General features: G+C 43.0%; 2 protein-coding genes and 1 pseudogene across 3 annotated transcripts; 1 reads left to right on the top strand and 2 right to left on the bottom strand.

Moving 5' to 3' along the window:
* Positions 1-499: 499 nt before the first annotated feature.
* Positions 500-16,226, top strand: LOC115006642 (mitochondrial import receptor subunit TOM20 homolog). Its single transcript, XM_029428970.1, has 5 exons — positions 500-752; positions 10,560-10,606; positions 11,228-11,309; positions 11,417-11,559; positions 15,623-16,226. The coding sequence occupies exons 1-5, from the start codon at positions 629-631 to the stop codon at positions 15,665-15,667; spliced, it is 441 nt and encodes a 146-aa protein (XP_029284830.1). The 5' UTR covers positions 500-628; the 3' UTR covers positions 15,668-16,226.
* On the bottom strand, positions 2,208-9,528 carry LOC115003867 (E3 ubiquitin-protein ligase TRIM39-like). Of its 2 annotated transcripts, XM_029425911.1 has the most exons (3): positions 9,054-9,528; positions 6,158-6,195; positions 2,208-4,806 (listed from the first exon to the last, which is right to left on the bottom strand). In XM_029425911.1, the coding sequence occupies exon 3, from the start codon at positions 4,651-4,653 to the stop codon at positions 3,163-3,165; it is 1,491 nt and encodes a 496-aa protein (XP_029281771.1). In that variant the 5' UTR covers positions 4,654-4,806; positions 6,158-6,195; positions 9,054-9,528; the 3' UTR covers positions 2,208-3,162. The 2 variants fall into 2 exon arrangements, with proteins under 2 accessions (XP_029281771.1, XP_029281703.1); XM_029425843.1 differs by lacking the exon at positions 6,158-6,195 and having other exon boundaries at positions 9,054-9,527.
* A 4,466-nt stretch (positions 16,227-20,692) lies between the features above and the next one.
* On the bottom strand, positions 20,693-23,257 carry LOC115028441 (E3 ubiquitin-protein ligase TRIM21-like; annotated as a pseudogene).
* Between the last annotated feature and the right edge of the window lie 39 nt (positions 23,258-23,296).

The raw sequence follows: 23,296 nt of genomic DNA on the forward strand, positions 1-23,296 counted from the left end.
TGTTCACCGATTTCAGAGATTACTTTATAAATTAAGATTTCTGCACATAAAACATATGAAAAGTTGATCAGATAGGATGTTCTGTTAAATATCAAACTACCAAACAGTATATACAAGTGAAGTAAACGTAAACACATACACTTATGTATATATAATTTAGCAACAATAAGATGTATGATATGTGCTTTTTCCATAAATGATCCATCATAGGTAAATAATCCGAATATAACATGTTTATAAAATAATGCAAAGTCTTTGTACAAGATCTAAATAATAGATTTCAGAAACAATTTACTGTCAATGCAGAAGAAGAGGGGAAGTCAGGCCACGGTTACAGATTACACTGTGCAAAAATGAGTTAACATGTATATCATCTTAAAATGTCTTGAGAAATGTTTTGCACGGGTGAAACTTCTTTAAAACCTTCTTTAACTGTGAAAATATTTGTATTCTTCACATTTCCAGTACAGGCGTTCCCCGGACAGCTACAAGCTGTCAAACGGCGGGGTCCTTCCGGGTCCTTCCTGCCCTGAGCCGCTCCGCCAGTCTCCTGACGTAAACCGACCACCGGAGAAAAAACGGTAAATTAACCCGAAATCCTGCTCGAACCGACCCGGTCCTGGGAGTTATGATGGGCAGTAAAACCAGTGCGCTAGCCGCCGGAGTGTGCGGCGCTCTGCTCGTCGGTTACTGCATTTATTTCGACAAGAAAAGACGGAGTGACCCCAACTTCAAGAACAGGCTGCGAGAACGTGAGTGTTGACCTCTTCTTCCTCCTCTTCATCACCTTCATCGGGCCTAGGAGCTCGAATCCGGTTCGGTGTGTTTCGATTCGGTTCGGGTCGGTTTAGCCTGCCGGTTAAGGTTGTGACAGCATTGAGTGTCAAAGGCTCTGAGGGCCAGGTGTAACCAGTTTTAGGCTGTTTGATGAAGCTCTCAAACCGAACTCCGTTCAGTTATTTGACATCTCGACGCCCTCTCATTAACTAAGCTATTTACATAGTTTGCAGTGAACCGTTCACAAGTCCACAAGGTTTTAGGGTTAATTCGGCTTAATTCGGTTTATAGTCGACCTACAAAGCAACCCCGGTTTAAGAAGAATGACACATCCTTTAGGATATCTCCCGTGCTCCGGTAGCGTTAAGATCAGTTTGTTCCTGTCTTTATTAGATGTGAATGTGTGGTGAGACCTGGGTGTAAAATCTGGCTCATAAACGGTGAATGAGTACGTGTTGCTTTGTTGACCTGCAAAGTGTTAGTGTCAGTTCTTGAGCTCAAATTGTTGGTGTGTTCTTGAAAATAGCCCTAAAATGCAAATGTACTTTGTGTACTTTTTCTATATGTTGTGGCTTCACTTGCATCATGTTGCTCCCAGTCTTTTAATAGAGTAGATATTACCAAGGTCAAGTTAAACTGACAAATCAATGGAGATTGTGACTTTAATTTGTATGTGTTGATTATAAAACCACTGCTTTAACAATATCCTAGATGAGTGGATGAGTTTTCATTAAGGGACCCCTTTTCTATCATTGAGTAAACTGACGACCCCTGACTAAGTGACATATTTTTATTGATATTTCATATTAAATTCAATGCAATAACTGCAGGAAGTTTGTTTAAAACAGGTGATTTGGATTAACTTAATATTTGAGCATATTATTTCCTGTGAATATTGCACCAGAGATGAGTTCTCTCTTTATTTTTAGGAACTTTTCATTTTAACAATCATACATATAGGCTTCTTTTTTAAATTAGAATTCAGTGTTTTCTTCTCCCTGATTCTTGGTCATTGTTCTAACAGCTCTTTGGTTGTTTTCACTGCGAAGGAGCTGTGAACATAATTTGTGTTCATGTCTTCAGCATGCCTTTATCCTGAGAAATTAAATACATAGACCTTTGTCCAACAGTAATGAGTCTGACTGTTGCTGGAAGATGTGTGTGTATATATATATATATATATATATATATATATATATATATATATATATATATACACATATACATATACATACACACACACACACACATCCACATCCACTCATCTAGCTATTGCCTTCACACAGACGAGAGATTAATAGGTGCAGCCTGTAATCCAGTCTAATTCTATATCACAACTGCTCACTCTTTTAAAGCTGTACTGTATTCATTCACTGCAAGTGGAAACAAACATTTCCTCCTGCCACTGCTTCACAATAAAATCATGTAACTAGTAAAACACAGAGGGGCTTTTATTTTGAAGAAGCCACAGGAAACACAAGAAATACAACTCATATCTGTGTTTGGTGCTCAAGTCACTGTTTACTCGGGCCTTGTGACTAACAACTGGTATACATTTTACAGTCACATACAGATTTCTTTGACTCACAAGCCATTTTACCAATATTCACATACAAATCAAAAATGGCCAAATTGACCAGTAATTAACTAAAACACTTTTCAGACTAAATAGAAAATACCATTAGCATCTATTCTATTAATACACTTTGTCCATTGACTTGTTATGTCCGATATACCAATAACACTTACTGTATTCTGTACACAAATGCTTTATGACACAATGAAATATTAAGCAATATGTTTTCTTTGGCTAAACATTTAATATAATTTTTTTTAAAGTCTAAATATTTTTGCACCTTTTTTTATTTTTACATTTAATTCAAGTTCAGCAGGGTGATTTCAGATGGACGTGAAAATAAATGTCTGTGAGTTTAACAGAAGGTTAAACAGATATTCTTCACATATAGGGTCATGATGCAATGTTGAAGAGATGAATGCATCAAAAACAATGTCTTGCCTATATAATGGGATACATATAATAAAAATAAAATCCAAATAATAAGTGTAAATCAATTACCACAGTTAACAGATTCTGGAGAAAATAAGATATAAACTACACAATATTCAAACTAATTATTTACACTTGAATAAAAATAAAACAATACATGAAATAAGATAAGTCAGGGGTCTTCAATGTCTTTCAGGCCAAGGACCCCCAAACTGATGGAGAGATGGAGCAGGGACCCCCTACTATATATAACTGGACCTAGTGCCATGTATACACATAGCTATCCTGTTATTGTGCATTCTATACTAAGCTATTCAATTAATACTGAATGTGTGCATTGCACACCCCCCCCCCCAGAAGACCTCTGAGATAAGTGATTACTTGACTCTGACATGAGAGATGATTAAAGGTGCAGAGTTTTTACCACCCCAAACACCAGGACTGAAGTACGGGAAGAGACTCTCAGTGAAGGAGCAGCCAGTAAAGGAGTAGATGAGAGCTGCAGCATCTACGTCATAAAAGGAGACCAGACCCTCCTGATAATCCACAAACACCCCCACCTTCTGAGGCTGAGACTTCAGAGAGAGAAGGACTGAAGGGTCATCAAGAGCTTCGTAGACATTTCCATTTCTCAACCATATAGTCCAGTTACCATACTGAGGGCTCAGTGGGACTTGTCCCTTCCTGTTGATCGACTCTCTGGTCACTCCTAAATCCCATCCAGTCTTTCCTTTAACTTGAACCTCATAATAAAATTTTCCTGATGAGAAACTCTGATTTGCTAAAACACAAACGCAAACAGAAAATCTCTCTGGATTATCTTGTTTGAGATAATTCTTAGCCTTAACAGGATGTACTTCTTTTCTATCACAAGACAGGAAGAGGTCAAGATGTGCTGTATCAGCATCAAGAGTCACATCCACTGCATACTTCTGGACCCTCTTCAGCTCAGCTTCAAGCAGCTTCTTCATCTCTTTACTGAGTGTCTCCTCCAGCTGAGCCACAGCTCTCACCACAGTCCCCTCATATGATGGACAGACTCTGACCTTTGTCCAGTCCTTGGTGGGTGGTGGGTGTTTGATGTTTAAGGACTGGACACTCTGGAGAAGATGTAGGTGGTCAACTGTGTGTGAGAAATGCTCCACCTCAGCACTTCTCTTCATCAGCCCAGAGATTTCCTGTTCCAGCTTTTTGATGTAAGCTTTTGCCTTTTTTTCTGTTGTTTTCTGCTTGTCTTTGATCGTCTTGATGAGCTCGTCCAGTCTTCTCTCAACAGACTCTATCAGAGCATTGAAGACCTGAACACCTTCTGCCACCTCTCTGTCTGCATTTCTCTTGTTAAAGCTGACTGACTGTTTGAGCTCCTGAATCTTCAGTCGTCTCTTCTGGATCATCTGCTGAATGTCAGCCTCTGTCTTCCCCAGCTCGGCCTTCTTTCCTTCATATTCCTCTTTCATAGGAACAACATCATGCATCTTGTGGTCTAAAGCAGAGCAGAGCATGCAGACACATGTCTGGTCGGTCTTACAGAACAGCTCCAGAGGTTTATCGTGCTTCGTACACATGCGGCCTTCCAGATTCCCCACAGGGTCGATCAGCTGATGTCTTTTCAGGCTTGACGCTGTGAGATGAGGCTCCAGGTGAGTCTCACAGTAGGAGGTCAGACACACCAGACAGGACTTCAGAGCCTTCAGTTTGGTTCCAGTGCAGACGTCACAGGGAAAATCTCCTGGTTTGGCAACTTGTTGCTGTGAGCTGCTGCTGCTGCTGGTTTTCTGTTGCTCTGACTCTCTGAACTGAGCAACCATCTCACAGAGCAAAGTGTTGACTCTCAAATCAGGTCTTGTGGTAAAAGTCTCTTTACACATGGGACACAGGTACTTGTCACTAAAATTCCAGTGTGCATTGATGCAGTCTTTGCAGAAGTTGTGTCCACAGGGTGTACTGACTGGATGAGTGAACACATCCAGACAGATGGAGCACAGGAACTGGCTCTTCAAACAGCAGACAGCTAGCCATATCTAAACATTGAGAACAAAAGTAAATGCATGGACCAAAATGTTTTAATTGCAGATGTCTTTATACTTTAATGCACATGCAGGAATTGGTGAAGCATCAGTGGTAGTGTTATGTTTGATTATTTTACCACTGTAAATGAATGGAGCAGATCAGAAAACTATATTCAATGTGGATCAGCCTGATACCTGAACTGCTAATAAGGTCCGTATTGGAGCCAATGGATCGGATCAGGGCATTCCCAAACTGGGGGTTGACTTTTTTGTGTCCGACTGAAACAGTTTGGAGTGCTGTGGTTACCAGGACCAGAGGATTCTTTTAAAGAATGACGGCAAAATCTGAAGACCGGATTAGAACACTGACTGAGGGCGATCTATCGTAACTTTAAGTAATGTACAGCGGCTCTCCTCCTCTCTGTGGAGCAGCGGCACTGCTTGAAAGTGGTATGCCACTGTCACACAAGTAACGTCCCCTGATATGTATTTGCCATGAATGTATATTTGTTGTTTTATTGCATGGCGCGGATTCTATTTAGTTCCCTCTCCTTTCCTCCGCTATGACTGTAGGTGTGTGCACACGTGTGTGTGTGTGTGTATCAGGTGCGAAGCCCCGCCCTTCGCAAAACAGAGTGAAGGAGAGAATATGAATGCGCAAAGTAGACGGTAAACACTGAAACATAAATTAGATCAATAACATAAGCGTTTAGTTTATTTAATAAAAGAGCACCTGTTGAATGTGAAAAGTGAGTTGTGAAATATAAAAAATATATTTAAAAGAATTTAAAAAACACCTTGATTTCCAGAAACAACTGTAGGGGAAACACTGGTCTAAAGCAACCACTGTGCAGGACTACATGTTGCTTTAAGTTTTAATAGTCTGGTCAGTTGCAACCGCCACAACTGGACCCATTAAAGACTGACAGCTAACACAGGTGCTGAAATAACGTGAATGAAATGTAATGCTAGTGGGAGTCGGTGCTTACTTTAGCAAGCTATGCCAACTTGCCAAGTTTAGAAAATGATTGTGTTCCTAAGTGTCGAATGTTGTAAAGGGACAAAATCTGAAATCTCCAATAATACATTACCAACGCTAAAGACAAAAACATGTTGCGTCAATGTTCATAGGCTAAACGAAAAGGCCCCACCCAGAGGCCTGAAGCTAATAGTCTAATAATGAGTCTAATATGTCCAATATATCCCAAAACTGTTGTATCTTTTTAAAGTTTTCGTCTTTGGATAAACTTAAAAATAGTTATATAGGTATAGGGTATAATAGGTGTAGCAACATTAGTCCTTACACAAAATGTTTACAATTTTAGTTAGATTTTTAACAGTATATATTATCAGCTGTACTCACCAGTGTTGCAGAGACTCTGATGTGTTGTTGACAAAGACCTGATGAGTTTAATGTTTCTTTAGAGATAAAACGGATAATAAGTTGAGACCAGCTGAGTTTAGAATACAAACTTTAAGCATAATTGTTCCTCCTAAATGTTGAATGTTGTGAATGGACACATGCCTGAAATGATTATTGATACATAACCAACACTGTGTGTGCTCGTTGAAAGAAGGACAAAGACATGTTTGTAGTGTATACAGGCCTAAAACTGTCTCTGTCATGCATCTCCAAACAAACCAGTTTTTATATGTCAGTCAACTGCTGCCAAAGAAAGGCCCCACCCAGAGGCCTAAAGCTTAGTTTGCACAATGGAAAATATGTCTAACATGTCCAATGTTTAAAATATGGCACAATAGCTGCTGCAACATTTATAGTTTACGGGATATTCTTCACACAAAAGAGAGGAGAATTCAAAAGTGTTTGAAGGCTCTGCTGATGAACTCAGTTTTAGCTTTCTTTAGAGAGAAACTGATTTGTCTCAACTCTACTGCAACACAAACTTTGAGTTTAATTTAAGGAGTGTGACGTAGAAATGTCGTCTTTCCAGTGTTGCGCCGCCTCTTATTGATCGTGTGCATGTAACGTCACGCTTATTTCCCAACCCGGAAGTCAGCCATGTTGGATGATATACACGACCAAGACTGCGCCCGTTCATGTGTGAGTTGCTGCAACGCTTCGTAATTTTCTTTGTATTTAAACGTCTAAGATTGAAAGAAAATGCCAACCTTGTGCGCAGTGTATAATTGTGGTCATAACGCTACTCGTGACCCAGAGAAACGCTTCTTTAGATTTCCTACAATCATCAAAAACAACGATCCACAAAAGAGGGATGAACTGCTGTCTACTGAACGCCGTAGTGGTTTAGCAACATAACTCGTGAGGATTTAACAGAAGAAGAAGCACAATTCACCCGTGTGTGTGGCGTCCACTTTATATCTGGTAAGAGCTCATGCTAAAGCTATGTTTACGTTAACAAGGATAACATCGCCGCTCTTCTCACTCACAAACCACGGCTTGAGCGGTGCATCTCGAGCTCTTTGAGAGTGATTCACACGGGCATGGACGAGCACCCTGTCATCTTTCAGTGGTTTGGTAAGAAGACTACCAACCCAGCCAGAAACAAAGACATTATAAGCATCTAAGCTCTTGTATGCCTTCATTTGTGCGTTGGTTGCCCACGACGTTTGTAGCACAAGGTAGTTCACAATATCCGGATATTCAATCGGCGGTAATGAATCTAAATCCTCAATATAATCCGACGGCGTTAGCGTGTTCGGGTCAAGGCCGCAAATCTGGACTTTTTCTCTGAATCCTGCCTTTGCAGAGGACTCCAGAGAGTCACAATACTTTGAAGAAGTTGGAGTTGTATAGGTAGTGTGCAAACACGTGACAAAACTGTGTGACGTATGCGTGCAACGCCATGTTGGTTGGAAACAAATCAACAATGGCGTCTAAAGCGAACAACAACTCCGACTTCTTCAAACAGTCCGACAACTCCGACAGTCTCTTCACATATATGCATATTTATTATGATTATTATTATTAATGATAATATTATCATTAAAGGTGAACCGTGCAACTATGTTATTCAGGAGGTTTCTATCAAACAAGTAGCCTTTCGTATTATTCAGCACCCTTAAAGTAGCTCTCAGTATCAAAAAGGTTGGTGACCCCTGTTTTAGAGACATACAAGAGTTTTCCTGACTTAATGTGAGGTGAAGGTGGTTCTGTACAGGACTGAGCTGCTACTGCTGCTACTGCTGCTGCTGCTGCTGCTGCTACTACTATTACAACTACTGCTGCTACTGCTACTGCTACTACTGCTACTACTACTACTACTGCTACTACTGCTGCTACTACTACTGCTGCTGCTGCTGCTGCTGCTGCTACTACTATTACAACTACTGCTGCTACTACTGCTACTACTGCTACTACTGCTACTACTGCTACTACTACTGCTACTACTAATAGCTGCCCAAATCAACTTACTGGACAATTAAACATTGAAGGATGCCTGAACACATTTTAGGATTGTTACAAAGATATAAACTGTTGTTATATATCAAGCAAAAACATCTGCTTCCTTTTTACCTGCAATTTTTGACATTTCTTGCCATATTTATCCAAGAAATATATATGTAGTAAAGTCATTGTTGGACTAGTTAATGGACCAACATTTACAAACACAGTTATCCTTTGTCAACATGAGAAGTGATCCTGAACCTGTGTCACAAACTGTGTCAGTGCAGTGACTCAATGCTTGTGGTTCCTTTGTCTTGTGCTCCATCCAGTGGTCGCTCTGCGCCATGACACCAGGAAGTGTTGTACATGGAAGCTTGTCGCTGTTGTTACTGTAGTGCAGGGGTGGCCAAACTTAACTTTAACTTGCACCACGCCGAGCTGTGAGAAACCGCGAGCATTTAACTCGTGCTACCTTAACTTAACATCCTGTTGTGTAAACCAATTGTTATTAGAGAATATCACTGCTAACAAAGCTCTGCTTACTTGATGATGATAATGTTTCTTTAGCTGCTTCATCTTAAAAGCCTCCGGCTGGTTCTCTTATGGAAAGCTTTTAATGTGAAACAGCTACAGGAAACAGGAAGCAGTATGTAGGAAGTGATCAGTGTCAGTAAGAATGTCAGGAAAGCAGAAGTAACTCTAACAATTTACTAAAGTCCTGAGAAGTGACAGAGAGATTGTTTAAAGCTATTAAAGTGGGATACTGTATCGTGGCTCTCTGGACAAACATTAGTTGTATAATTATATAACTTCCCGAGTTTAAAGTGAAAGAGTAGAGCTGAAGTTGTGAATCCTGCTTGTTGAAAGTGTAAATATGATCAGCTGTACTCACCAGTGTTTGGCAGAGACTCTGCTGTGTTGTTGACAAAGATCTGATGAATTCAGTTTGTTTTAGAGAGAAACTGAGACTTGTCTCGACTGCAGCGTGGCTCCACTCTGACAAACTTTACTTTCACTTCTGCAGTGTGAGTGAAGCTCTCCTTCCTCCTGTGTTGCTCCTCCTCCTGCAGCTGTTTGTCAGGTGTTGTTTCCTCATGTTTAGACATGACTTTAGTGACGTTACAAGAATGTGTCTGGTTGAACGTGAGGTGTCGGTGGTTCTTTCCCAAACTTATTGTTGAGTAAATTGTTGAGGGGTAGAACTGAGCTGTGTGGGAACTCTGTGAGAAGTGGAAGAGTAAGAATACTCTGTAATATTAGCAGCCCTAACAATGTACTGGATTATTGTAAAAAGGCACATAGATGGAATCAGGGATGTCATGAGAACCGAGACTTCGGAACCAAGTCGATGCCACAATTCTGAAAACGCGACGGTGCTAGTTTTTCTGAACTGCAAGTACCGGGGCAGGACTCGAGGTTAACAACATCCTGAGTTTGATAGAAAATGTGTTGGTGTCGAACAGAGATCTTCTCCGTTACGTCTTCGAGATGAAAGGTATTTTTTAAAATGCTTGTATGTTTAACTGTCGTTTAGCAGGTGACAAACTGAACCGAGTGCTAACGCGTTAAAATCCAGAAGTAGTGAAACGCAGTAAACTCACTATCACCCTGTTTCCCTGATAATGTTTCAATGTAAACAACAAATCAGTGTTGAAATCTATGGTTGGAATCTGCTGGAGGAAAACTAGTGTTGGCTGTTAGCAGCCGGTGGGCTACAAATACGGAGCTAACGGAGAATGAGTTACATTATGATACGTTTAAGTTCTATTCATTAAGAATTAGTAATGGCCGAAGCTAAAATCTATTATGACGTGTTCAAATGTAATCTTGTAAGTGAGAAACTTAAATAAATACAGAGATGTTGTTCTTTCTAATACAAACTAAGTGTTTATTGTTTTTTCAACGTTGTATCGAGAATCGTGGACTTTCACCAGTATTGGTATCAACTCCAAATGTCTGGTATTGTGACATCTCCAGATAAAAGGAAATCCAAAAACTGCATTTTTAAAATTAATATTACAAAATATGAACGGTTATTATATCAGCCAAAAGATCAGCTCAGGTTTTTACCTGTAACAGAAACATTTTAACATATTTATCCGTTTTTCTTCAGGACAAGTTCAAGACATAAAGTCTGGTCATTGTTGGACTATTTAATGGCCCAACATTTAGAAACACAGCGACCTCTTCACACTCTGTTGATAATGTTAGTTCATTATTGTTTTTAAGTTTAAATACTTGCATATCTTCCTTTGAACTTTTAAAGGAATAGTTAAATGCACGACTAACAAACATCTTGTTTTGCAGGGAGTTGTTGTTGTTGTATTTCTGAATCAGCTGTGGTTTTTAATTTCATAAAATGCTGATAACTTGGTATTTCTTTGTGTTTCTGTCGCAGGGAGAAGAAAGCAGAAGGTAGCCAAAGATAGGGCGGGCATGGCAAAGGTGAGCACAAACACTTCCTGATATCACCCGTCAATCATTTCAGAACCAATCAGTGTGCGTTATGGTAGGGGGGGGGGGGGGGGTGATTAAATAAATGATTTCCTAGTGAGTAAAAAAATCTACATTTACAACATTTTACTTGATGAAATAACAATCACTATACAAACATCTGCATGTTATTTACAATAGTGTTGTATCAGGGGTGATTTAAACTGCGTATACTAGATAACGAATAATAATAATAATAATAATCATTCCAGTAGAAGCAGTAAGCACTGCCTTTAGGCTTTTATTTTAAACGCCGAGCCTCTTTACTTCCTGTAGTTCAATGGCAATATAAAATGTAGCATGTGAAGTCACAAATATATGTGATGATATACATAGTTGAAGCATTCAGCCACTATATGTGTTAACATATATAGAGGACTTCAGTGAGCAGCTGGCTGCTTCTATCTGCCTCCTTATTGGATAATGCTGTTTGATGGAGGTTTGCTCTCAGCATGCAGATGAAGTTCAGATCAGAGCTCATCACTGCTCATGGGAGGATGACTTCCTGTGAGCTCGGACCACAGAGACTCTAGAAGTTTTACTTCCTGTGACTGACTGTGGTTTGTCCTGCAGCTTCCAGACCTGAAGGACGCTGAGGCGGTGCAGAAGTTCTTCCTGGAGGAGATCCAGCTGGGGGAGGAGCTGCTGGCTCAGGGTAACACCTCCACACACCTTCAGTTTGGAAGTCATCCCTCTGGTGTGTGTGTGTGTGTGTGTGTGTAAGTGAGTGTTCATGTATTGTGTTTGTGCTTCGCTTCACAGGAGACTATGAGAAAGGTGTGGACCACCTGACCAACGCCATCGCAGTGTGTGGTCAGCCTCAGCAGCTGCTGCAGGTGCTGCAGCAGACTCTGCCTCCGCCCGTCTTCCAGATGCTGCTCACCAAACTGCCCAGCATCAGCCAGGTACGCCCAACACTTCTCTTTATTTATCTGGGATCTCCTTTAGTCTTCCTGTTCTCCACGCAGAAACAACAAACATAAACCCATCCATCCATCCATCCATCGTCTACCTCCTATCCGGGGTCGGGTCGCGGGGGCAGCAGCTCCAGTAAGGAACCCCAATCTTCCCTTCTCCGGGCCACATCCTCCAGCTCCGACTGGGGGATCCTGAGGCGTTCCCAGGCCAATGAGGAGATATAATCTCTCCACCGAGTCCTGGGTCTTCCCCGGGGTCTCCTCCCAGCTGGAAGTGCCTGAAACACCTCCCTAGGGAGGCGCCCAGGTGGCATCCTTACTAGATGAACCACCTCAACTGGCTCCTTTCAACGTAAAGGAGCAGCGGCTCTACTCCGAGTCTCTCACGGCTGGCTGAGCTTCTCACCCTATCTCTAAGGGAGACGCCAGCCACCCGTCTGAGAAAACCCATTTCGGCCGCTTGTACCCGTGATCTCGTTCTTTCTGTCATGACCCAGCCTTCATGACCATAGGTGAGGGTAGGAATAAAGATCGACCGGTAGATTGAGAGCTTTAGCCTTCTGGCTCAGCTCTCTTTTCGTCACAACGGTGCGGTAAAGTGACTGTAATACCGCCCCCGCTGCTCCGATTCTCCGGCCAATCTCTCGCTCCATTGTCCCCTCACTCGCGAACAAGACCCCGAGGTACTTGAACTCCTTCACTTGGGGTAATGGCTCATACCCTACCCGGAATAGGCAATCCACCGGTTTCCTGCTAAGAGCCATGGCCTCAGATTTGGAGGTGCTGATCCTCATCCCAACCGCTGCACACTCGGCTGCGAACCGATCCAGTGACTGTTGAAGGTCCCAGACCGATGATGCCATAAGGACCACATCATCTGCAAAGAGCAGCGATGAGATCCTCAGGCCACCGAACTGCAACCTCTCTCCTCCACGACTACGCCTCGATATCCTATCCATGAAAATCACGAACAGGATTGGTGACAAAGCGCAGCCCTGGCGGAGGACAACATTCACTGGAAACGAGTCCGACTTACTGCCGAGTATCCGGACACAACTCTCGCTTTGGGCGTACAGGGATTGGATGGCCCTCAAAAGTGACCCCCTCACCCCATACTCCCGCAGCACCTCCCACAGTATCACCCGGGGGACCTGGTCATGCGCCTTCTCCAGATCCACAAAACACATGTAGACCGGATGGGCGTACTCCCAGGCCCCCTCCAGGATCCTTGCAAGAGTAAAGAGTTGGTCTGTTGTTCCACGACCAGGACGGAATCCGCATTGTTCCTCTTCAATCAGAGGTTCGACTACCGGCCGAACCCTCCTTTCCAGTACCTTGGAGTAGACCAGGGAGGCTGAGAATTGTGATACCCCTGTAGTTGGCACACACTCTCTGGTCCCCCTTTTTAAATAGGGGAACCACCACCCCGGTCTGCCAACCCCTAGGCACTGTCCCAGACTTCCACGCAATGTTGACGAGGCGTGTCAACCAAGACAGCCCCTCAACACCCAAAGCCTTCAGCATTTCTGGACGGATCTCATCAACCCCTGCGGCTTTGCCACTGTGGAGTTGTTTGACTACCTCAGTGACTTCCATCAGGGAAATTGACGATGATCCCCCATCAGCTTCCAGCTCTGCCGCAACCATAGAGGGCGTGTTAGTCGGATTCAGGAGTTCCTCAAAGTGCTCCTTCCACCAGCCGATAACCTTCTCAGTTGAAGTCAGCAGGGTCCCACCCTTGCTGTACACAGCTTGGATGGTTCCTCGCTTCCCCCTCCTGAGGTGCCGGATGGTTTTCCAGAAGCACCTTGGTGCCGACCGAAAGTCCTTCTCCATAGCTTCTCCGAACTTCTCCCACACCCGCTGCTTTGCCTCTGACACGGCAGAAGCTGCCGCCCTTCTAGTCCTTCGATACCCTGCAACTGTTTCCGGAGTCCTCCCGGATAACATAACCCGGAAGGACTCCTTCTTCAGTCGGACGGCTTCCCTGACCACCGGGGTCCACCACGGTGTTCGAGGGTTAACGCCCCTTGAGGCACCTAAGACCTTGAGACCACAGCTCATCACCGCAGCTTCAGCAATAGAGGTTTTGAACATCGCCCACTCAGGTTCAATGCCCCCAACCTCCACAGGGATGGCTGAAAAGCTCCGCCGGAGGTGTGAGTTAAAGATTCCCAGGACAGGGGCTTCCTCCAGACGTTCCCAGTTCACCCGCACTACCCGTTTGGGTTTACCAGGTCTGTCCAGAGTCTTCCCCCACCCCTTGATCCAACTCACCACCAGATGGTGATCAGTCGACAGCTCCGCCCCTCTCTTCACCCGAGTGTCCAAAACATGCGGCCTCAGATCAGATGATACGATTACGAAATCGATCATTGACCTTAGGCCTAGGGTGCTCTGGTACCACGTGCACTTATGAGCATCCTTATGTTCGAACATGGTGTTTGTTATGGCCATTCCATGGCTAGCACAGAAGTCCAACAACAAACGACCGTTCGGGTTTAGATCAGGGAGGCCCTTCCTCCCAAACACGCCTCTCCAGGTGTCTCCATCGTTTCCCCCGTGTGCGTTGAAGTCTCCCAGCAAGACTACGGAGTCCCCTACTGGAGCCCCCTGCAAGGCTCCATTTAGGGTCTCCAAGAAGGCCAAATACTCAGAACTGCGGTTTGGGGCATAGGCACAAACAACAGTCAGAGTTTTCCCCCCCATAACCCGAAGGCGTAGGGAGGCGACCCTCTTGTCCACCGGGATAAACTCCAATGTAGCGGCGCTCAGCCGGGGGCTAGTGAGTATCCCCACCCCGGCCCGACGCCTCACACCTTGGGCAACTCCGGAGAAGAATAGAGTCCAACCCCTATCCAGGAGTACGGTTCCAGAGCCAAGACTGTGCGTGGAGGCAAGCCCCACCACTAGTAGCGATCCACCTCCCGCACTAGTTCCGGCTCCTTCCCCCACAGAGAGGTGACGTTCCACGTCCCCAGAGCCAGCCTCTGCTGCCTGGGTCTGGTCTGCGAGGTCCCTGACCATCACTGCCACCCGTGTGACAGCGCACCCGACCCCAGCGGTTTTTCCCATGAGTGGTGGGCCCACAGGATGGATGGATGGGAGGCACCACGTAGCTTCTTCCCGACCGGGCTCCGTGGCAAACCCGGCCACCAGGCGCTCGCTGTCGGGCCCTCCCTCTGGGCCTGGCTCCAGACGGGGGCCCCGGGCTTCCTCCGGGCAGGGTCTCTCCTTTCCTTTCCCTTTCTTTCATGAAGTCGTTTTTGAACCATTCTTAGTCTGGCCCCTCACCTGAGACCAATTTGCCTTGGGAGACCCTACCAGGAGCACTAGGCTCAAGACAACACAGCTCTCAGGTTCATAGGGACACACAAACCTCTCCACCACGATACGGTGATGGTTCCCAGAGAGGCAAACATAAACCCTGTGAGTTTTATTACATGTGATGCTTCTGGATTAATATTCCTGCTGCATTAATGTGTGTGTTGTGTGTTACTGCTGTACATGTTTAAGGTTGTTCTAATGTTCCCTCCTTTACATCCTGTTGGTAGTGTAATCTCCATCAATGCATCATATTCTATAAGATCATCATATGTTTGTAGCGTCTCTGTCCTGTGAGAACCACGTGTCTCTAAAAAGTCTACTTTTCATGAGCTCCTCACAAAAACAGCCTGTTTTCAGCTTTGTGACGATGCATTTTACAGCTGATCCAAGAGGCTTTTTAAACACTTTATTTATCTGGAGGAGGAGGAGAATCTTCTCAACACATAAAGGAACACTTCATCACACAGTGTATCACAAACACTCGACACATCTGGAGATACAGGCTTCACACTGGACAGGGAGGGGAACTGTGACCAGTAACTGAAGCTGTCAATATTTTGCTCTGAGATGTAGTGGAGTAGAAGGATACTCTGGTTAATACAAGTACCTTGAAGCTGTACTTTAACGTACCACTGATCATACCTTTAACAGTACACAGTGTAATCCCCAAACTCTGCATCTTCATCCTCCTTTAACTCTTTCATGTTTGTTTCTGCTCCTGCAGCGTATCGTGAGTGCACAGAGTCTGAGCGAGGACGATATAGAATGAGATGCTCGAGAGGAAACGACCCCCCCCTCCTCCTCCTCCTCCTCTTCCTCATGTAGACCCCTCCTTCCATGACGACCTGCCAACGCCTCGGCCTCCATCACTCCGGCCGACGTCCATCACTTACCATCAAGGTGTCCTTTAGGGAATTAGTTTTTTATTCCTGGTTTATCGATGACAGTAGTTTGTTTTTTTACTTAAATTACCCGTTTTGGGGTATTTAGAGTTTCTTGATCATAACGGCCTGAGAAACACGAGAGCCCGCCCCCCCCTTCCACCATCATTAGTTACGTACTGATTAACTGGACGGGGGGTTAACATGAATCCGCTCCTTCCTTCAGGGTGGTGTCGCACACACCCCAGGTGTACTGTCTGACAGGTCTGTTCATTATATCAGTCGTAGAAAGTTACGCTCTGCAAAGTATTTATTGTTTTCGTTATCAGTCGTCTTTCTGTTCAGTCTCGACTCGGAAACACTTTTTAAAAAGTGAAGAAATGTTTTGTTCTTTTTAAAGTGGACGACCCTCTTTAGGAAAGTACAATAAAACATGTGAACAAACGATGAAGTTGTTTTGTGAGTTTCATTGTGTTTTAAATAAAGTGCATCTGTTTAAAGTGAAGCGGCAGCAGGAGGTTAGCCTAGCTTAGCATAAAGACTGGAAGCAGGGGGAAACTGCTAGCTGTGTGTGAAGTTCATAAACACACCTAAAGCTCACTTATTAACACACTGTGTAGTTTTAGTGTACACACACAGAAATGTAAACACTACACTTTGTGTGTCTGTTGGCTTCAAGTGAATGTTTGGCTGAAGATGAATCTAATGTCTTTGATCTCATTTAATTTATAAAGTAACTAAGTACATCGACTCAAGTGCAATTCATTGACTGCTTTAAATACTTTCCAAATTAAAAGACCAAATAATAACTTGTATAATTAGCTCCAACATTAATATAATACTGCAGCATTAATGTCGAGTACTTTCACTTCTAGTATTTGTTGCTACGTTTGAGCTTTTACTTGTAACAAAGTGTTTTTACTGTGATATTGCTCCTTTTATTTAAGTAAAGAATGTGAGTACTTGATTTGCATTTAGACACTGAAGATTTACACATTTTGTAAAATTCTGGCACAAAATGAAAGAATTTCTTTATTCATTTAACACAATAACAGGAACACTGAACAATATAATCCAATGAAACAGGGAAAAGTTATAAAAGATGTATTTTATTTAGCCTGTTAGAGAAATGTGATTCAACTTGGTTAGTTTTCAGCATGTTTTTATGTAAAGGATGATGCACGGCGGCGACTTACTAAAGAAAACAATCATTTGACTACAGAAAAAGATGATTTCTGCTGACATACATTTCCCCCTCGCTGTGTTCACAGCTCTGCTCCCACAGTAACCGTCTGCTATAAACAAACACCAGAGATGCTTTAAAAGACTAGTCCATGCATTTGTTACTTCAAGGCTGGATTACTGCAACTCATTGTTATCAGGTTGTCCCAAAAAGTCGCTTAAGACTCTTCAGTTGATCCAAAATGCAGCAGCACGTGTATTGACAAGAACAAGGAAACGGGATCATATTACTCCTGTATTAGCTGCACTGCACTGGCTCCCGGTAAAATACAGAATATAATTCAAAATCCTTCTCCTGACTTGCAAAGCAATTAATGGTCAGGCTCCAGCATATCTTAAAGATCTCATAGTACCTTATAAACCAACTAGAGCATTGCGCTCCCAGACTGCAGGGTTACTTGTAGTTCCTAGAGTCTCTAAGAGTACAATGGGAGCCAGAGCCTTCAGCTATCAAGCTCCTCTCCAGTGGAACCAGCTTCCAGTTTGTGTTCGGGAGGCAGACACACTCTCCACATTTAAGAGTAGGCTAAAGACTTTCCTTTTTGATAAAGCTTATAGTTAGGGCTGGCTCAGGTTTGCCTTGGATCAGCCCCTAGTTATGCTGCTATAAGCTTAGACTGCCGGGGGACACCTCCCTGCTCTCTTCCTTCTCTTCCTCTCTCCTCCCCTCCCTCTCTTCTTCTCCCTCTCTATCTGTAAGCATTTATGTAAATGTATGTTACTAACTCACCATCCGGGGCATCATCCCTGGAGTTTCTGTGTCTCATGTGGCAGGTTGCCACTGATAAAGTTTACGTCAGGATCATGAATCGTGGCTGCGCCTGCTGCCCTGGTCCTGCTGGACACCGGGAAGCCTTTTTGACATTTTCCTGGATTCATCCAAACTTTCTCTTTTTCAACACAACATAATTTCTATCAAATGTTGTATTTGTACTATGTTGTTTATCCTGTACACACGACATCTATTGCTCGTCTGTCCGTCCTGGGAGAGGGATCCCTCCTCAGTCTCTCCCTGAGGTTTCTTCCATTTTTCCACTTTAATTATGGGGTTTCTTTTACGAGGTTTTTCCTTGTGCGATGCGAGGGTCTAAGGACAGAGGGTCTAAAGACAGAGGGTCTAAGGACAGAGGGTCTGAGGACAGAGGGTCTAAGGACAGAGGGTGTAAGGACAGAGGGTCTGAGGACAGAGGGTCTAAGGACAGAGGGTGTAAGGACAGAGGGTCTGAGGACAGAGGGTCTAAGGACAGAGGGTCTAAGGACAGAGGGTCTGAGGACAGAGGGTCTAAGGACAGAGGGTGTAATGACAGAGGGTCTAAAGACAGAGGGTCTAAGGACAGAGGGTCTGAGGACAGAGGGTCTGAGGACAGAGGGTCTAAGGACAGAGGGTGTAATGACAGAGGGTCTAAAGACAGAGGGTCTAAGGACAGAGGGTCTGAGGACAGAGGGTCTAAGGACAGAGGGTGTAAGGACAGAGGGTCTGAGGACAGAGGGTCTAAGGACAGAGGGTGTAAGGACAGAGGGTCTGAGGACAGAGGGTCTAAGGACAGAGGGTCTAAGGACAGAGGGTCTGAGGACAGAGGGTCTAAGGACAGAGGGTGTAATGACAGAGGGTCTAAAGACAGAGGGTCTAAGGACAGAGGGTCTGAGGACAGAGGGTCTGAGGACAGAGGGTCTGAGGACAGAGGGTGTCCTAACCTGTACAGTCTGTAAACACTGAGACAAATGTATAATTTGAGATATTGGACTATATAAATACATGTGATTTGATTTGAAAATGAACTTTTTGGCGAGAAACTTAAATAAATGCAGATGTTTTCATAGCAATATAAAATAGATATGAGGGGATTTTAACCTGATTAATTACTTTCTAATACAAACTAAGTGTTTATTGTTTTGTTTTTCACCGTTGTATCAAAATTGTGAATCGAGAACTAATTTCACTCGTATTTTTATATTACAAATGATAAACTGTTATGATAAAACATCAGCTCAGTTTTTTACCTGTAACAGAAACATTTTAACATATTTATCCGACGACTGTTTTTCTTCAGTTCCACGGGCCAGGACAAGTTCAAGACATAAAGTTTGGTCATTGTTGGACTATTTAATGGACCAGCATTTACAAACACAGTTGTCCTTTGTCAACATGAGAAGTGATCTGAACCTGTGTCACAAACTGTGTCAGTGCAGTGACTCAATGCTTGTGGTTCCTTTGTGTTGGGGTCCATCCAGTGGTCGCTCTGCGCCATGACACCAGGAAGTGTTGTACATGGAAGCTTGTCGCTGTTGTTACTGTAGTGCAACAAGCAAAATGACTGTGAACTCAACACTGAGGGTTTATGTTATTTGCCTGTTTCAATTGGATTACATAACACCAGCACCATCTTTACAGAACTATTTATTTACTATTCAAATCTTAGCTTGAAAAGGCTTATAAAAAATACTTTTAAAACTATACTTTAGTTTTTACATTGATGTTTGTCCCTTTTTTAACCAATAACTCTAAATATAGAAGGCAAGGATATTTGCCTTGTTGTTTTTATCTTCCCCAGTTTAAAGATTGGTATGATTGTTGAAATATAAAAACCATCTAGTTGTTCTTGTGACGAGGAGCACGAGGTGAAGCTCTGCGCCAGCTTCAGTCAGTCTGTCTGATTCATATTTTATTAAAGTCATCATTTTTTAGTATAGACATAAATATCGTATCATGGACTTTTTATATTATCATATCTTAAGTTTTGGTGCCGTTACATCACTAATGTTTATCGTTATCACGATATGAAATGACGTATAGCAGGATAGACCATTATGTCCGTATCACCCAGCCCTAGTTAGAGCTGAAGTCAAACAGTTATAACCCTGAATATTTTCATTAAATGAAACCCTTCTTTATAAACTATATATAGTTTGCATAGACAGCTATTCAATGTATTTAAATGCAGTATTTACCTCTCTGTATATAGTACTTCTCATTGGTAGTGGCAGAGTTCGTCCTTCACCTGCTGGATTGATGAGCGACAGGAAACACGATGTATTTGTCATGAAATACAACTTGTGTTTTTACCAGGCTCTTCTGTTCAGTGTTTGGTGTTCAAGTCACTGCTTACTCAGGTCTTGTGTTCAACAACTAGTTTATTTCACAATCACATGTTTACACATTTCTTAGACTCAAGTTACCAGTAATTAAGTAAACCACCCTTCACACAAAATAGGAATCGCCGTCGGCATCTATTCTATTAATTTACTTTGTCAGTTAACTTTTTATGTCGGTATAACAACAACAAATACTGTATTCTGAACATACTAAAGGCATGTTTTATGCCTTACTCTTAATAGAAGCCTTATGACATTGAAATATTCAGCAATATGTTTCTGTGGATGCACATCAAAAAGAAGAATTAAACGATAAACTTTGATTTTGAGTAATTTTGCTAAAATGCTGCAAACTGCAACTTGACATATTTGTGGTTATTATAAACAGTGATTCCTTATGGAAGTGAAAATAATCTTTATCAGAGGTTTACATTGATATTCTGCACGTAACGTGTGTCATGATGCAGGGTTGAAAAGATCAATGCATCAATTTATAGTGTTGACAATGTAAAGTATGCACATAATAAAATAAATCTTAACAATGAAATGTAACTTAATCAACACAGTAAACAGGATTCTGTAGAACATAAGATGTAAACTACAGTGTTACCTCTAAATATCTACGTTTATTCCCTTGAATAGAATTAAATCAATACATGAAATAACGTAAGTGATTAGTCGACTCTGACAGAAGAGATGATTAAAGGTGCAGAGTTTGTACCACCATAATTCAGACAAGGACTGAAGAATGGGAAGAGTTTCTCAGTGAAGGAGCAGCCAGTAAAGGAGTAGATGAGAGCTGCAGCATCTACGTCATAAAAGGAGACCAGACCCTCCTGATAATCCACAAACACCCCCACCTTCTGAGGCTGAGACTTCAGAGAGAGAAGGACTGGAGTGTCATCAAGAGCTTTGTACTCATTTATATCTCTCAACCATATAGTCCAGTTACCTAAACTGAGGGCTCAGTGAGACAGTTCCCTTCCTGTTGATCGACTCTGTGGCCACTCCTAAATCCCATTAGTCTTCCCTTTAACTTGAACCTCAAAGTAAAATCTACCAGAAGAGAAACTCTGCTTTCCTAAAACACAAGCACAGTCAGAAAACCTCTTTGGGTTGTCTGGGAGATTCTTCTTCACATCACCACGACTCACTTGTTTCTCATCATCAGACAGAATTAAATAAGGATTTGCTGTATCAGCATCAAGAGTCACATCCACTGCATACTTCTGGACCCTCTTCAGCTCAGCTTCACCAAGCAGCTTCTTCATCTCTTGACTGAGTGTCTCCTCCAGCTGAGCCACAGCTCTCACCACAGTCCCCTCATATGATGGTGGGGGGACCCTGACCTTTGTCCAGTCCTTGGTGGGTGGTTGGTGATGGATGTTTAGGGACTGGAAACTCTGGAGAAGATGGAGTTGGTCTTCAGACTGTGAGAGGTGCTCCACCTCAGTCCTTCTCTTCATCAGCTCATAGATTTCCTGTTCCAGCTCTTTGATGAAAGCTTCGGCCTGTTTTTCTGTTGTTTTCTGCTTCTCCTTGATCGTGTTGATGAGCTCGTCCAGTCCTCTCTCAACAGACTCCATAAGAGAAGTGAAGACCTGAACACCTTCTGCCACCTCTCTGTCTGCATCTTTGTTACTGAGGTCGACTGACTGTTTGATCTCCTGAATCTTCAGTCGTCTCTTCTGGATCATCTGCTGAACTTTAACCTCTGTCTTCCCCAGCTCGGCCTTCTTTCCTTCATATTCTTCTTTCAGAGGAACAACATCATGCATCTTGTGGTCTAAAACAGTGCAGAGCATGCAGACACATGTCTGGTCGGTCTTACAGAACAGCTCCAGAGGTTTATCGTGCTTCTTACACATCCTGTCTTCCAGATTCTCCACAGGGTCGATCAGCTGATGTCTTTTCAGGCCTTGACGCTGTGAGATGAGGCTCCAGGTGAGTCTCACAGTAGGAGGTCAGACACACCAGACAGGACTTCAGAGCCTTCAGTTTGGTTCCAGTGCAGACGTCACAGGGAACTTCTCCTGGTTTGGCAACTTGTTTCTCTGACCTGCTGCTGCTGCTGGTTTTCTGTTGCTCTGACTCTCTGAACTGAACAACCATCTCAGAGATGAAAGTGTTGACATGGAGCTCAGGTCTTGTGCTGAAATCCTTTTTACACATCGGACACAGGTACATGGTCATTAGTATTCCAGTGTGCATTGATACAGTTTTTGCAGAAGTTGTGTCCACATGGTGTGGTGACTGGATCAGTGAACACATCCAGACAGATGGAGCACAGGAACTGGTCTTCAGATTGCAGATAGTTTGCAGCAGCCATATCTGCACATGTAGTGTGGAAGAAAAAAATACTTTATTCAAAAACAGTTTAAATTATTTGATTAAGAAGAAAGTGTGATTACTGATGTTTTAAGTATAACCTTTTGCAACATATTTTTGAATCATATGCTTTGTTTTAACTTGCACCACGCCGAGCTGTGAGAAACCGCGAGCATTTAACTCGTGCTGCCTTAACTTAACATCCTGTTGTGTAAACCAATTGTTATTAGAGAATATCACTGCTAACAAAGCTCTGCTTACTTGATGATGATAATGTTTCTTTAGCTGCTTCATCTTAAAAGCCTTCGGCTGGTTCTCTTATGGAAAGCTTTTAATGTGAAACAGCTACAGGAAACAGGAAGCAGTATGTAGGAAGTGATCAGTGTCAGTAAGAATGTCAGGAAAGCAGAAGTGACTCAGTAACAATTTACTAAAGTCCTGAGAAGTGACAGAGAGATTGTTTAAAGCTATTAAAGTGGGATACTGTATCGTGGCTCTCTGGACAAACATTAGTTATATAATTATATAACTTCCCGAGTTTAAAGTGAAAGAGTAGAGCTGAAGTTGTGAATCCTGCTTGTTGAAAGTGTAAATATGATCAGCTGTACTCACCAGTGTTTGGCAGAGACTCTGCTGTGTTGTTGACAAAGATCTGATGAATTCAGTTTGTTTTAGAGAGAAACTGAGACTTGTCTCGACTGCAGCGTGGCTCCACTCTGACAAACTTTACTTTCACTTCTGCAGTGTGAGGTGAAGCTCTCCTTCCTCCTGTGTTGCTCCTCCTCCTGCAGCTGTTTGTCAGGTGTTGTTTCCTCATGTTTAGACATGACTTTAGTGACGTTACAAGAATGTGT

The sequence above is a fragment of the Cottoperca gobio genome, chromosome 1, assembly GCF_900634415.1.
Source record: "Cottoperca gobio chromosome 1, fCotGob3.1, whole genome shotgun sequence".
In the NCBI taxonomy this organism is placed as follows: Eukaryota; Metazoa; Chordata; class Actinopteri; order Perciformes; family Bovichtidae; genus Cottoperca; species Cottoperca gobio.

What these genes read in the sequence shown, in the direction of transcription:
- LOC115006642 (XM_029428970.1), top strand. Translation starts at nt 629, where the DNA reads ATGATGGGCAGTAAAACCAGTGCGCTAGCCGCCGGAGTGTGCGGCGCT. An exon ending in CAAGAACAGGCTGCGAGAAC is followed by an intron (nt 753 to 10,559) that starts GTGAGTGTTGAC and finishes TTTCTGTCGCAG; the next exon opens with GGAGAAGAAAGCAGAAGGTA. An exon ending in GGAGGAGCTGCTGGCTCAGG is followed by an intron (nt 11,310 to 11,416) that starts GTAACACCTCCA and finishes TTCGCTTCACAG; the next exon opens with GAGACTATGAGAAAGGTGTG.
- LOC115003867 (XM_029425911.1), bottom strand. Translation starts at nt 4,653, where the DNA reads ATGTGTAAAGAGACTTTTACCACAAGACCTGATTTGAGAGTCAACACT.